Consider the following 16,714-nt stretch of genomic DNA (forward strand, 5'->3'; position numbering starts at 1 on the left):
ATGGAACTAAATTCTGAAGGGAACAACCCATAAATTCTGTTCCAATGTTAACTTATTCTATTCCTAGGAAATACTCTTCATTTTCCATGTCTCCTGTCCATTCCCCCTGTCCACACACACACAGTCATTTAAAGCTGAATTGAATATTGATTATTTGAGGCTGTGATTTTGATGAATCCTGAGAGTGGACCCAGTTTCATTTCTGGATTTTGGCTCCTATGATGTTATCAAGGCGGCCTGAGTCAGAACTCCACCCCCATGAAAGTGGAGCATGAAGCTTCATTGGGTCTTGGCTCCAGTGCCATGGCAGCCCAGCTCACACTTCTGGCTCCTTTCACTCAGAATCCTAGAATCATACAGATGTAGAGCTAGAAGGGACCTCAAGAAGTCATCTAGTCCAGTCCCTGGCACTGAGGCAGCAGTCCTTGGCTCTCATGGGGAGGGAAGGAGGCAGAGTTCATGGGGTCCTGACTGAGATGAGCAGAGCAGTTTACACCTCTTACAGGTATTGTTTCAGACTCTCTGTAGACTCTTGAAGACATTATTGCATTGATTTACTCACTTCACATTTTCAAGGTTTTCTCTGCAACCATATAGGCTAGAAACAATTTACAAAAGAGAGTGCTGGGATTCTGGAGCAGAATTGTGTGCAGAGGAGTAAATTCTGCATCAGATTCTCCAGGCATGAAATACACATGACCCTGCTTGGGAGTGAAAGTAGGCAACATATTTTGAATGTAAGTTTGTGATACAATGTGGCAGCACAAAAGGCCAGTGCATCACATCTGAAATGGAGTTGTTAATAATACATCTCCTGTATAGTTTGGTCAGACTATTTATCCTACTTGTTGCCAAAATGCACAAGGTTTGGAGTGGATGAGAGGGGAGAGCTGAAGCTTCCCAGAATTTCCAGACATACATTACTTATGAAGGGTAAAACTAAGACACACAGAAGCGAGAGGCATAATTAAATGAAGTGTTTCATTCCTTTGGCCTTGAATGTCACCCCACCCACGACTGTCTAAGACCTTTGTCGCGGAATGTACTTCAGCTTCTCAATGGTGGGGTAGGTTTGGGGAACCTATGTGGTGGATAAGAAGTGGAACTGCCATATCTAATTACTTATCTAATCCAGTAGCCCATCTCTGACAGGGGCAACTACCAAATGTTTCAGAGGAAGATGCTATAATGGATAATTATGAAATAACCAGCCCAGAGGGAAAACTTCTTCCTAAGATCATCAGTTAATGGTTGCCTTATTCCCTTAAGTATATGTGGGTCTATATCCCTTACTGGGGAATAATAAACTGTCTTGTATAATAATACTGTAAGCTGTTCTCTTTATGCAGATGCATGTTGTCATAAATATAAAGGGAAAGGTAAACACCTTTAAATCCCTCCTGGCCAGAAGAAAAACCCTTTCACCTGTAAAGGATTAAGAAGCTACGATAACCTTGCTGGCACCTGACCAAAATGACCAATGAGGAGACAAGATACTTTCAAAGCGGGGGGGGGGGGGAAAGGCTCTGTCTGTGTGATGTTTTTTCGCTGGGACCAGAGCAGGAATGCAGGTCAGAACTCCTGTTAAGAGTCAGTAAGCAATCTAGTTAGATATGCGTTAGATTCTGTTTTGTTTAAATGGCTGATAAAATAAGTTGTGCTGAATGGAATGTATATTCCTATTTTTGTGTCTTTTTGTAACTTAAGGTTTTGCCTAGAGGATTCTCTATGTTTTGGTGAGGCAAATTGGTGAGGATTTTTATTCAGCCTTCCCCAGGAAAGGGGGTGTAGTGCTTGGGAGGATATTTTGGGGTGGGGGGGGAGATGTTTCCAAGTGGGCACTTCCCCTGTTCTTTGTGTAAGACTTTGGTGGTGGCAGTGTTTAACCTAAACTGGTAAGAATAAGCTTAGGGGATCTTTCATGCAGGTCCCCACATCTGTACCCTAGAGTTCAGAATGGGGAAGGAACCTTGAGATGGTGGCGGAGTGGTGGGATTAATTTTAAATCATTTTGAGATTTTTTTTTTCAACCGAAAGCACAGAAGGATTTAAAAAGATTTTAAAGGGTTTTGTAAAAGGGGAGAAAGCAATAAGCATAACAAAAGGAAGCTTGCTTTTGTGAGTAGGAGTTTTCTCTACCTAAAGGCAGGGTAGTTAACCTCCTGCAGGGAAATTCACAAGTTCTTCACAGACCTGAAGAGGTTTTTTTTTCTTTAGCTAAGAGCAACTAGAGCATTTTTCTGTCTATTTGCCTGGAGACAAAGGTGTTAGTTTTTTTTCTTTTAAAGGATTTTTCTGTAGGCTGACAATCACTATCAGAGAACATAGGTATCAGGTTACAGCACCACCTAATTTTTTTGACAAGCCAAGTTTTTTGTTTGTTTTGTTTTATTTCTAACTCTCAGGTGTAAAGTTAGTTAAAAACAGAGAGGCAAACATGACAGAGCCCAAGGCAGAAACAGCCAAAGACGCTGCCCACAGGAGAGCTATGGAGGCAAAGGAAAAAGAAATGGAGGAAAAGGAAAAAGCCCAAGAGGCTGCCCACAGGAGAGCTATGGAGGCAAAGGAAAAAGAATGGAAGCATGCTGAGGAGGAAAGGGAGGCTGTCCACAGGAGAGCTATGGAGGCAAGGGAAAAAGAAATGGAGGAGAAGGAAAAAGAGAGGAAGCATGCTGAGGCGGAGAAGGAAAAAGAGAGGAAGCATGCTGAGGCGGAGAAGGAAAAGGAAAAAGAGAGGAAGCATGCACTGGAGATGGAGAAGGCAAAGGCTCAGCAGAATAGCAATCCCTCTCCAGGTACCACTTCACATCCCAGGAAGTTCCCCACCTACAATGCAGGCGATGATACCGAGGCCTTCTTAGAAAACTTCTAAAGGGCCTGCCTTGGATACAGCATCTCTACAGACCAATACATGGTAGAGCTGAGGCCGCAGCTCAGTGGACCCTTAGCCAAGGTGGCAGCTGAAATGCCTAAGGAACACATGAACAAGTATGAACTGTTTAAAACCCAGTTGAGAGTCAGAATGTGGCTAACACCCAAGCATTCCCGTCAGCGGTTCAGAGCCCTAAGGTGGAAACCAGATGTGTCATTTACCCAACATGCCTACCACATTGTGAAACATTGGGATGGCTGGATATCAGGAGCAAGTGTTAAATCTCCAGAAGATTTGCCTTTCCTAATGCAAATGGAGCAGTTCTTTTCTCTTTCTGGTATATCCTCTTTTGTTAGGACGATCAAACTTGAACATAGTATTTTAGGTGAATGTACCATTGATGTACAGTGGAATTATAATATTCTCAGTATAATTTTCTATTTATTCTTTATACAGCCTAATGTTTTCTTTTTTCACTATTGAGCTTTGAACGGAGGTTTTCATTGAGTTGTCCATATGATACTCAGGTCTCTTATCTGAGTGGTCATAGTTTACTTAGAACCAGGCAATATGTATGAGTAGTTGAAATAACATGCAACATTTGCAAGACATGGGGGCCAATTAGGGACTTGCTTCTACACAGCAGTAACTGGGTTAAGTAGGGCTGAATATCAGCTGCAATGAAGATCTACAGATCATTCCACCCCACACAGAGTAGGCATAGTTGGCGAAATATAACTCCAACCTTGAGGTTTGAGTAATAGCTAAAGAGAAGCTTTGCTGCCTCAGGAAGATCTGATGGAGGTGAAAGGATGATTTCTTCCCCTCACTTCTCAATCTATGAGGACCTTCCTTGTAAATTTACCATGTTATTTATATATAGTTGTGGCTAGGGCCAGCATTTGGACTTTTGACAGTTAATACCTATTACTTCATGTTGTTTGTTTGCAGACTTGTCATGCTATTTGCAACAATAAGTGCCAGAATATTTTCTTTTGTAAATGAAAATGTAGGGCTGGTTTACACACAAAGTTGCACTAAAATATCAAACTTGGCTTTTATTATTTTTGTTGCAAATGTGTGTGTGGATGCTCTTATTCTGGAATAAGGGTATCCACATAGGAACTTGCAATAAAACAACAAAAGGTATGAAATGAAGCAGATTTAATTATTTTGATTTAACTTTGGGTATAGAACAGCACTTATATTATTCATAAACTGACTGGAAAGCCCCTGAGTCACTTATTCCTTATTTCTACTTTGAATTTATGAGTTAGAAGCTGCCATTTTTATATAGTTTTTTTGGGCTAGAACGGCACTTTAGGATGAATGGAGATGCTTTTTTTTATTGATCAAATCCAAGGGAATAGTTGAGATTCTAAACCAATAACTAAATATATGCAAATACAATGTAAATTAGCATAGCTGAAAAATCACTTCTTATTCCATATACTCATCTGGAACTCAGCTCAGTGTTGTGTATTTCCTCTGCAATGTTTGTAACATTGCAAACACCTAAAGCAGAAAAGGGAACTGAAATATTTAAAGAACTCTTGAGGGGCTGTCTGTTTTTGCAGGAGAAATGCAGGACTTTGAACCTACTCTTGGTACGTTAAAACAAGCAAAACTTCCAGCGTAGAGTGTGTTCCTTTATTAGGCAACCTCCTGTCTCAAGAAAACAGCCCTAAAATATCCCCACCCTTGGAGTATTTCTTTTATTAAAAGGCCATCTTTTGTTAAACCAACCAGCTTTTGGCAGATACTTGACTGATCACTATATTTTAGGGCTGTCAATTAATTGCAGTTAACTCAAGCGATTAACTCAGAACAAATTAACTTGATTTAAAAAAAGTAATCACAATTAATCGCAGTTTTAATTGCACTGTTTTAAAATAGAATACCAATTTAAATTTATTATAAATATTTTTGGATGTTTTCTACATTTTCATATATATTGATTTCAATTACAACACAGAAGACAAAGTGTACAGTGGTCACTTTATATTATTATTTTTATTAACTTTTTAGTGTAAATATTTGCCAAAAAATAGTATTTTTCAATTCACCTTATACAAGTCCTGTAGTGCAATCTCTTGATTGTGAAAGTTCAACTTACAAATGTAGATTTTTTTGTTACATTACTGCACTCAAAAACAATGTAAAACTTTAGCGCCTACAAGTCCACTCAGTCTTACTTCTTGTTCAGCCAATCGCTAAGACAAAAATGTTTGTTTACATTTACGGGAGATAATGCTGCCTGCTTCTTATTTACAATGTCACTGATGGCGTTCACATGGCACTGTTGTAGCTGTTGATGGGTTCTGCTCAATAACGATCGAAAGCAGTGCGGACTGACGCACGTTCATTTTCATCATCTGAGACAGATGCCAGCAACAGAAAGTTGATTTTCTTTTTTGTGATTCAGGTTCTGTAGTTTCTGAATTGGAGTGTTGCTCTTTTAAGACTTCTGACACCATGGTCCACAAGAAGGACTTGTCGGCTCTAAAGTTTTACACTATTTTATTTTTTAGTGCAGTTATATTAAAAAAAATCTATATTTGTAAGTTGCATTTTCACAATAAAGAGATTGCACTACAGACCTTCTATTAGGTGAATTGAAAAATACTATTTCTTTTGGTTTTTACTGTGCAAATATTTGTCATAAAAATAAATAGAAAGTGAGCACTGTACACTTAATATTCTGTGTTACAATTGAAATCAATATATTTGAAAATGTAGAAAACATTCTATATATATATATATATATAAGTGGTATTCTGTTATTGTTTGTGTGATTAAAACTGTGATTCATCATGATTTTTTAAATCTTGAGATTAATCACGATTGATTTTTTTAATTGTTTGAAGCCTTACTATATTTTAAAACATGTACTTTTTGTAAATTTAAAGTGGTATATCTATTCTGTTAGTAATTTAAATCCTTAAATATTATTTTGTATTATAAAATCATAGAATCATAGAAGATTAGGATTGGAAGAGACCTCACGAGGTCATCTAGTCCAACCCCCTGCTCAAAGCAGGACCAACACCAACTAAATCATCCCAGCTAGGGCTTTGTCAAGCCAGGCCTTAAAAACTTCTAAGGATGGAGATTCCACCACCTCCCTAGGTAAACAATTCCAGTGCTTCACCACCCTTCTAATGAAGTAGTGTTTCCTAATATCCAACCTAGACCTCCCCCACTGCAATTTGAGACCATTGTACCTTGTTCTGTCATCTGCCACCACTGAGAATAGCTGAGTTCCAGCCTCTTTGGAATCCCTTTTCAGGTAGTTGAAGGCTGCTATCAAATCCCCGCTCACTCTTCTCTTCTGCAGACTAAACAAGCACAGTTCCCTCAGCCTCTCCTCATAAATCATGTGCCCCAGCCCCCTGATCATTTTCATTGTCCTCTGCTGGACTCTCTCCAATTTGTCCACATCCTTTCTGTAGTGGGGGGCCCAAAACTGGATGCGATACTCCAGATGTGGCCTCACCAGTGCCGAATAGAGGGAAATAATCACTTCCCTCGATCTGCTGGCAATACTCCTACTAATGCAGCCCAATATGCCGTTAGCCTTCTTGGCAACAAGGGCACACTGCTGACTCATATTCAGCTTCTCATCCACTGTAATCTCCAGGTCCTTTTCTGCAGAACTGCTGCATAGCCAGTCGGTCCGCAGCCTGTAGTGGTACATGGGATTCTTCCGTCCTAAGTGCAGGACTCTACACTTGTCCTTGTTGAACCTCATCATATTTCTTTTGGCCCAGTCCTCCAATTTGTGTAGGTCACTTTGGATCCTATCCCTATCCTCCAGTGTATCTAACTCTCTCCCCAGCTTAGTGTCATTTGCAAACTTGCTGAGGGTGCAATCCATCCCATCATCCAGATCATTAATAAAGATGTTGAACAAAACTGGCCCCAGGACCGACCCCTGGGGCACTCTGCTTGATCCTGGCTGCCAACAAGACATCAAACCATTGATCACTGCCCATTGAGCCCGACAATCTAGCCAGTTTTCTATCCACCTTATAGCCCATTCATCCAATCCATGCTTTTTTAACTTGCTGGCAAGAATACTGTGGGAGACGGTATCAAAAACTTTGCTAAAGTCAAGATATATCACGTCCACTGCTTTCCCCATATCCACAGAGCCAGTTATCTCATCATAGAAGGCAATCAGATTGGTCAGGCATGACTTGCCCTTGGTGAATCCATGTTTACTATTCCTGATCACCTTCTTCTCCTCCAAGTGCTTCAAAATGGTTTCATTGAGGACCTGATTTTTCCATGATTTTTCCAGGGACTGAGGTGAGGCTGATTGGTCTGTAGTTCCCCAGGTGGTTCTTCTTCCATTTTTTAAAGATGGGCACTATATTTGCCTTTTTCCAATCGTCTGGGACCTCCCCCGATTGCCACGAGTTTTCAAAGATGATGGCCAATGGCTCTGCAATCACATCAGCCAATTCCCTCAGCAGCCTCAGTTGCATTAGATCTAGACCCGTGGACTTGTGCATGTCCAGTTTTTCTAAATAGTTCTTAACCTGTTCTTTCACCACTGAGGGTTTCTTACCTCCTCCACATACTGTGTTGCCCAGGATAGCAGTGTGGGAGCTACCCTTCTATGTGAAGGCTGAGGCAAAAAAAGCATTGAGGATTCAATATTTTTTTTAAAAAAACCTTGGTTAATCTTTTTTTAAAGTAAAAATCACTAATGAAAGCAGGTATCCCGGGTGTCTTTGTTTGGAATAAAATAGGAAGAGATGCTCCTTGAAAAACAGCATTTCTCATACACAAAGATCTACTACTCCGGCCATTATAGCTGGGTTATCCTGCCTGCTCCCCACTGTTGGGAGGCTGCTACCAAATGTTCTTCTGGCATATTTATTTTTGTGAATTGGCTACACCCTCTGCTGGCACTTGGAGTGAATTGCCTACACGATGTGGTGGTGGAACTGTCTTTCCAAAAAGAGTCTGGGTAGGACACTGTGAAACTCATGTGCAGTCAGTTGGAATAGGACACAGAACAGAACAGATCTTTTATAAGCTACTGCGTAAAGGATTCAAGACAGGGGAAGTTAAAGCAAATTAATAAAACACATATGTCTTCTTCAAGAAGATCCGGGAAGTAACAGTCTTTTTAACAAAGTTCATAAGGGGGACCTCAGGGCCCTACCTCAGAGCTCCCCAAATTAGAGTCAGCAAACAAAGTCCCTGGGCCCAGTCAGGCCAGTCCCCTGGAGCCTGAGGGAGACCACAAGCTTTCTTTTCCTGTTTAAATAACCCAGAAGACTTGGTTTAGCTAAATCAAAGGTCCATCAACTGAACTTTACTAAAGTGATACCAAGTGCAATAGGACTTGATGCTTACACATTTTCTGCAGTTTCAAAGACCAACTTTCCCTTCCTACACCTCAGCTGATGCAGCAGGAAGTCTATTGGAGTTCATGAGTCAATGGATGAAAATTTGAAAGTGTGTTCTCAGATGACATTTTTGGATCTTCCTTTCTTGTTCTTAGAGCTGCCCTTGTACGCGTAGCCATAGTCTGCACTGCCCTCTCTCTCATTCCTCATCCAACCCCAGAAGAAGTAATCAGCTAGGAACCCCCACCCCAGAAAAATGACAGAAGGCAATCAAAGAAAACCCCCAGCGTTGTTATACAGCTTGGCCTGTGCTGTTTCCAGATTCTTGGCTGATTGTCTCCAAAGTAAAATTCTGGAATCTAAAAGCACATGGTGGATAGTACCAGCTAAAGATCCTACAATGAGGAGCCTCCTCATCCAAGCACACTTTGATGATACCTTATTGTTTGGAGCATCTCTAGACAGAGCTTTAAATGACTTCTTGGATCTCAGCAAAATATTCTCTCCACATCCGTCATTAAGAAAGTCAAGAAGGAAGTACAGACCCTTACAAAAAAATGAAAATTAGTGTGCATAACTAAAGGTTTTTTCTTTGCAGATTTTTAAATTTTGAGATATGAGGGCTTTTAGTTAAGATTGTTTTTATGTGCAGACCTCTTTTTTCCTCCTTTCTCTGAATTTACAGTTGATTTATTATTTGATGTCTTCTTTCCGTGCAATTCTTGCTACTGATCCCTGCATATGCTAAACAAACAATTTAATTTGAATATATTTGTATTATTTAATATAATATATATGTGATCCAATCCTTCCTGCTGCTCCTTTATGCCAATTCTATAGGGTGTTGAGTCCACCAACACCATTTCTTGTCCCCCTACGTGAGCCATTACCATAGTCACTTAAGCACTAGCCCATGTAAGACCAGAATGGAGAGTTCTGCATAAACAAATGAAGAAGTTGAACTACATGAAAGATTTTTAAATAAATTGTAACTAGTGAAGAAAAAGGTGTCACTGTGGATATCTGGACAGAAATAGATGTGCAATGTTCTCAGACAGGATGGCATACTCTCATTTTGAATATGAAATTCAATTCCATCCACTGCTTCTTCTCAAAAATAATAAAGCATAAATAGAATAGGCCCAAAGAAGGACACTGCAGATGACTAAAGCCATGGAAAAGCTTCCATATGATGAAATATTAAAATCATTAAGACTCCTCCACATTGAGGGAGGTTTCATGAGCTTATGCTGTACAGTTCCCTGTGCAGCACAAGATGGTATAATTTTGGGTTTACCCTCCAAAGGGGGGTGCCTGCCTTAGGAACTGGGATGTGCACTAGCTGTTTAGCCTTTCTATGCAGGAGCTGGTCAGAGAGCCTGTTTGCATGTTACTACAGCTGCGTGTGTCCCTCCCTACATGTGTGTATGCTGATTGAAAGAGCAAACTTGGATAGCTTAGCAACTTGTCACAGCAGCACAGTGTGAGAGGGAGCCCAGGCTGGTGGATCAGGGGGCCTCAGTGGTACCCCAATTCCAGGTGGCTCCCCAAGGGAGCGGGAACCCATCACAGAAAACAACATTGTAGATTCTTTCTGATGGGGTAGATTTGATAAGCAGTTTTCACATCAGCTCACTTTTATTGTGCTGATCAGGATGAGCATCTGAGCTATTGACTGTGTCTCACTCAGTCACTGAAATTTATCATTTTAAAATCTGATTTACCAAGAGTATTCTTCCCTATAGCCTCGCTGTCTCTGAGTGAACAAGAAAAGGAGTACTTGTGGCACCTTAGAGACTAACAAATTTATTAGAGCATAAGCTTTCGTGAGCTACCGTTCACTTCATCGGATGCATTTGGTGGAAAAAACAGAGGAGAGATTTATATACACACACACAGAGAACATGAAACAATGGGTTTATCATACACACTGTAAGGAGAGTGATCACTTAAGATAAGCCATCACCAACAGCGGGGGGGGGGAAGGAGGAAAACCTTTCATGGTGACAAGCAGGTAGGCTAATTCCAGCAGTTAACAAGAATATCAGAGGAACAGTGGGGGGTGGGGTGGGAGGGAGAAATACCATGGGGAAATAGTTTTACTTTGTGTAATGACTCATCCATTCCCAGTCTCTATTCAAGCCTAAGTTAATTGTATCCAGTTTGCAAATTAATTCCAATTCAGCAGTCTCTCGTTGGAGTCTGTTTTTGAAGCTTTTTTGTTGAAGTATAGCCACTCTAAGGTCTGTGATCGAGTGACCAGAGAGATTGAAGTGTTCTCCAACTGGTTTTTGAATGTTATAATTCTTGACGTCTGATTTGTGTCCATTCATTCTTTTACGTAGAGACTGTCCAGTTTGGCCAATGTACATGGCAGAGGGGCATTGCTGGCACATGATGGCATATATCACATTGGTAGATGCGCAGGTGAACGAGCCTCTGATAGTGTGGCTGATGTGATTAGGACAGGCCCAACAAAGAAAACAACAGAACGCCACTAGCCATCACCTTCAGCCCCCAACTAAAACCCCTCCAACGCATCATCAAGGATCTACAACCTATCCTGAAGGACGAGCCATCGCTCTCTCAGATCTTGGGAGACAGACCAGTCCTTGCTTACAGACAGCCCCCCAATCTGAAGCAAATACTCACCAGCAACCACACACCACACAACAGAACCACTAACCCAGGAACCTATCCTTGCAACAAAGCCCGTTGCCAACTCTGTCCACATATCTATTCAGGGGATACCATCATAGGGCCTAATCACATCAGCCACACTATCAGAGGCTCGTTCACCTGCGCATCTACCAATGTGATATATGCCATCATGTGCCAGCAATGCCCCTCTGCCATGTACATTGGCCAAACTGGACAGTCTCTACGTAAAAGAATGAATGGACACAAATCAGATGTCAAGAATTATAACATTCAAAAACCAGTTGGAGAACACTTCAATCTCTCTGGTCACTCGATCACAGACCTAAGAGTGGCTATACTTCAACAAAAAAGCTTCAAAAACAGACTCCAACGAGAGACTGCTGAATTGGAATTAATTTGCAAACTGGATACAATTAACTTAGGCTTGAATAGAGACTGGGAATGGATGAGTCATTACACAAAGTAAAACTATTTCCCCATGGTATTTCTCCCTCCCACCCCACCCCCCACTGTTCCTCTGATATTCTTGTTAACTGCTGGAATTAGCCTACCTGCTTGTCACCATGAAAGGTTTCCTCCTTCCCCCCCCTGCTGTTGGTGATGGCTTATCTTAAGTGATCACTCTCCTTACAGTGTGTATGATAAACCCATTGTTTCATGTTCTCTGTGTGTGTGTATATAAATCTCTCCTCTGTTTTTTCCACCAAATGCATCCGATGAAGTGAGCTGTAGCTCACGAAAGCTTATGCTCTAATAAATTTGTTAGTCTCTAAGGTGCCACAAGTACTCCTTTTCTTTTTGCGAATACAGACTAACACGGCTGCTACTCTGAAACCTACAAAAATACTGAGCTCCTCCACGCCGTACCAGACCTCCTCTAATGTAGCTCCCTGCACTAGGCCTGTCTGGACTTATAAAAATGACTGAGAAACAACTGAGAAGGTTTAGAGGAAAACCATGGCCCTTCACATATCTCTGATTGTCACACTGACCTCTCAGCTATCAGACTGAGGCAGGAGGAAATAACTCAGCATCCCCAAAGCCAATATTTGAGATAGTACATTGTTAAGTCAAGTTAAACTGTTAAAGTTAGTTCACAAAAATTGTATTTTTTAATTAACTAGGCCTTTGTTTGCATTTCTGACCCTATAAATCATTCTAATTATTTGGTGATTTTTCTATTGTTTTATTACTGTTTCAGTCTTTAACATACTCTTCAATGAGCAGTGGCTTCGTGGTTTTATATTGGGTTTTGAGGTTCCTTTCATTCATGGATTTCACATCCAAATTCTAGATAATTTCCCCCACACACACTTCAGATTTTTTTAATCCCATCTATGGGCTTGTCTACGCTACACAAATTTTAGAGACAAGGCTGTGTCGACACAGCCTTGTCGCTAAAAGTCAGCGTTTGTGAATGCTCTTTTGTGGTATTTTGTCGGCAATTTTGCCGACAAAATACTTCCAGCCCTGCGAGCGGCATAAGGTTTGTCAGCAGGAGCCGTGTTCACACTGCCGCTTGGATCGGCAAAACGTTTGTCTTTTGTGGGGGAGCTTTTTTAAGTATCCGGGAAATACAAAAGCTTTGGCGACAACTGTGCAGTGTAGACATACCATATATATGTGTCTTTCCCTCACTATTCCCTAGTTTGAAAGTTTTTTAGTTTTTGGACTTTTAACATATAAAAGCCTGGAAAATTAACATTCTGCTGACCTGATGCTCAAACTTCTGTAGATTGATGGGTTTTTGTTTGTCACAGTTGGGTAGTTAACAACCAATCAAGTTAGAGTGGGGTGGGCAAACTTTTTGGCCCAAGGGCCACATCGGGGTACGAAACTGTATGGAGGGGTGGGTAGGGAAGGCTGTGCACATGTCTCCAAACAGCCTGGCCTCCGCCCCCATCCAACCCCTCCCACTTCCCGCCCCCTGACTGCCCCCCTCAGAACTCCCCACCTATCCAACCCCACCCCCCAGCTTCTTGTCCCCTGACTGCCCCCTCCCAGGACCCCCACTCCTAACTGCCCTCTGGGACCCCAACCCCTATCTAACCCCCACATTCCCCATCCCCTGCCCCCCCAGAATCTCTGCCCTACAAACCGTACCTCCCGAACATCCGCCCCATCCAACTGCCCCCTGCTCCATGTCCCCTGACTGCCCCCCAGGACTCCCTGCCCCTTATCCAACCCCCCAGCCCCAGCCCCCTTACCATGCTGCTCAGAGCAGCATGTCTGGCCACCACGCCGCCTGGCCAGAGCTAGACACGCCACCACTCTGCCCTGCAGGAGCGCGCAGCCCCGCCGCCCAGAGCACTGCCTGCGTGGCGGTGTGGCTGCGGGGGAGGGGGGACAGCAGGGGAGGGACTGGGGACGAGCCTCCCTGGCCGGGAGCTCAAGGGCCGGGCAGGACGGTCCCGCCGGCTGGATGTGGCCCGCGGGCTATAGTTTGCCCACCTCTGAGTTAGAGACTGCCCTGGATCATTAGATAAATTGCATTTACAGGCAAGAATCTCCTCCCCTCTACCCTCTTCTCCCGCCCCCCACCACTTCCTGACTTCTTTTAAATCATGGCCACAATTACAAAAATAATAAATAATAACACTGACTCAAAACTGCACCAGTACTTTAGGCCTCTGTGAGCTGACATATGATGCAGTGATGCAGGAGATCAAAAATAAGGCTGCCATTTTCTCACTTCATTTTTAACTGTGAAGTGAAATGTTTGACTGTCAGAGCCAAGAGTTAATTGTTATGCTAATCACTTCTTGACTAACATTGGATGTCCTAAAATTGACTCCTAGAACATCTTCCCCATATATAGGAAGGAGTTTCCTGTAGTGAGTAGCTTTATGTTAAATCACAGCATGACTTATAAAAAGCTAATATTGAAACTATTGTACTTTGTGTTCTTGACAGGTTATGAAGTTCATGGCATAGAAAAAATACCAGAAGGACCGGGGCTTATTGTTTATTACCATGGAGCCACTTCTGTAGACTACCACTTCTTTGTCTGTAATCTCTATATACAGACAGGCAGAGTCTCCTATTCAGTAGTTGAACGTGTCTTGTGTATGATACCAGGTAAAGTACTTTTATTGTAAATGAGAGGGTTAGAAATATCTTAAATTCAGAGACACAAGCCTATACCACAATACTAGACATAAGTAGCTTATTACAAATATTAAGACTTAAACAAAATGCTTTCCAAATATACACTACAGAAAATAGTATAATTTCAAGCATTTGAGAAACTCTAAGGCAGGGGTGGGCAAACTTTTTGGCCCAAGGGCCACATCGGGGTGCGAAACTGTATGGAGGGCTGGGTAGGGAAGGCTGTGCACATATTCCCAAACAGCCTAGTCCCCTCCCCCTATCTGACTCCTCCCACTTCCCGCCCCCGACTGCCCCCCTCAGAACCTCCCACCCATCCAACCCCCCCCACTCCTTGTCCCCTGACCACCCCCTCCTGGACCCCCGCCCCAACCGTCCTCTTGGACCCCATCCCCTATCTAACCCTCCCCATTCCCCATCTTCCCCATCCCCTGTCCCACCCAGAACCTTTGCCCTATCCAACAGCCCCATGTTCCCTGTCTCCTGACCGCCCCCCCGAACCTCCGCCCCATCCAACTGCCCCCTGCTCCATGTCCCCTGAAACCCTTGCCCCTTATCCAACCCCCCGGGCCCCAGCCCCCTTACCATGCTGCTCAGAGCAGCATATCTGGCAGCTGTGTGGCCCGGTCAGAGCTAGACATGATGCTGCTCTGCCCTGCAGGAGTGCGCAGCACCGCTGCCCAGAGCACTGCCTGCGTGGCGGCATAGCTGTAGGGGAGGGGGGACAGCAGGGAGGGGGCCGGGGACTAGCTTCCACGGCCAGGAGCTCAGGGGCTGGGCAGGACGGTCCGCCCGTGGACAGTAGTTTGCTCACCTCTGCTCTAAGGCCTTCTTAAGTTCATTATATCAAAAAGTTCTTTGAGCTCCTGGCCCCATGTGGATCCCACATATGGTATACTTGTGCCCTCTGCACAGGAGTTTGGAAAGCTTTTCTCTAGCAATGTCCATCAATGGGTTGCAGAGGCACCCTGTATGCTCTCATGGTCCCTCATAAATCCCTTTTTAGCCACCTATGAAGAAAACCTTTTTCAATTTAACAGATAGTATTAGAAGTCTGCTTGGGCCTAATTTTAAAGCCAAACCCAGACCTGAACCTGACCCCAGCACAGCTGACCTGAATGCAACCTGAGAGCATCAACTTGTTTTCAGACCCAACCTGGATACGACACTCACCCTCGAACCTGTGTCAGTGCGACCGCCACCGCCGCTGCCTCAACCTTGGGTCTCAGTCTCGTGGTGCTCCCTGCATCCTGTGCTTATGATCAATCTCCAGCCTCCTCCTGCTTGTGGGGTTGGGGAGCGGAGGTGGTGTGCCTCACTCCTACTGGTCACTGCAGCGTCACTGTGCTGTGTGTGCTGCGATTTGTCGTCATACTCACTCCACTGCACACTGACCACAGGGGAGTGGTGGTGGCTGGGAGGAGTGGGGCATGCAGCTGCCACTGTGCTGACATTACAGGCAGGCGGAGGTGATAAGAGCTTACCTGACCTGAGTCCTGGAGGACTGGGTTGTTTTCTGACCTGACCTAAACTCAATCCCTGTAGTTGGGTCCTATTGGATTGCCAGCCTACAGACAGCATTTACTAGTTGACTTCTTTTCTAGAGTTCATTAAAACAAGGTGCACATTCGTCGAGAGAGACAATTCCAAGTCACTTGTCCATGCTGTTAGGTGAAGGAAGCTTGGGTCTGGGTGGTAAATCCAGCCATTCTGCTGGGTTAACAAATCTAGAGAGGCAGAAAGGGTCTTGAAATTCCTTTCTGAGAAGCGGAGCATAATTGGGAACCACTGTTGCTAGAACCATGCCAGGGTGAGCAGAATAATCCTTGCCTTTTCCCGCTTTATCTGGAAACCATTTTCTACACAAGTGGAAAAGAAGGAAATTTTTACAGTAGCCCTTGAGTCCACAGTATCAAGAATGCATCTGAAATTAAGAAACAATCCTTTCCTTCTCTTAACCATTACCTTTGGCATTTTGTGTTTTTCCTGGTGGCAAATAAATATACGTGCAGGTGACCCCATTGAAGAAAAATACCTCACGCCACTGACATTTTTGGGACCATTCATGTGAGTCTATATTAATCCTGCTTAGATGTTCCACTAAGAGTTTGTCCTTTCCTGTTAACCCCAATTGCAATTCATTTATGTTGTGTGTTATACACCATTCCTGTAACATAGTCACTTCCTTGCACAGCTGGTAAGAATGAGCTCCTCCCTGCTTGTTTATAAAATAATCTGCTGTGGTATTGCCTAATACTATTTGAACCACCTTGTGCTGTAACTGCTTGAGAAAAGCTTTTCAGGCCCATTGAATTGCCCTGAGTTCTAGAAGATTTATATGAAATCTTGTCTTTTTCTGTGACCAGAGACCATGTGCTATGAGTGCCAGACAATGAGCTCCCTATCCAGTATTGCATGTATCTGTTGTGAACTGGATATCTGAATGATACTCCCATCAGAATATTCTGTGGCTGAGTCCAGAAGAGTAAATCTGACAACCTTCAACAGATTTCGATACATGGAGTGTTTTCCCTGTTTGTAGTTTGTTGACAACAGTGCTGGAGGAGGGTTCTCATTTTTAGACAGGTGTGCACAGTTACACATAGGACCATAGACACTAGGAGACTCATCAACCTGAGGTAGAATAATTTTTTTTTATGAGACTGATGACTTTTTAGTCTCTGTGATCTTCTTTATATTCAGGAACCTA

General features: G+C 43.1%; 1 protein-coding gene across 1 annotated transcript in view; it reads left to right on the top strand.

The window, feature by feature from the left end:
- The window catches only part of LOC119851279 (transmembrane protein 68-like), a 60,009-nt gene that overhangs the window by 10,095 nt on the left and 33,200 nt on the right, over positions 1 to 16,714 (top strand). The window contains exon 3 of the mRNA XM_038390867.2: positions 13,810 to 13,974. Coding sequence (XP_038246795.1) covers positions 13,810 to 13,974 — 165 coding nt within the window. The remainder of the gene's footprint in view (positions 1 to 13,809; positions 13,975 to 16,714) is intronic.

The sequence above is a fragment of the Dermochelys coriacea genome, chromosome 2, assembly GCF_009764565.3.
Source record: "Dermochelys coriacea isolate rDerCor1 chromosome 2, rDerCor1.pri.v4, whole genome shotgun sequence".
NCBI classification, from domain to species: Eukaryota; Metazoa; Chordata; order Testudines; family Dermochelyidae; genus Dermochelys; species Dermochelys coriacea.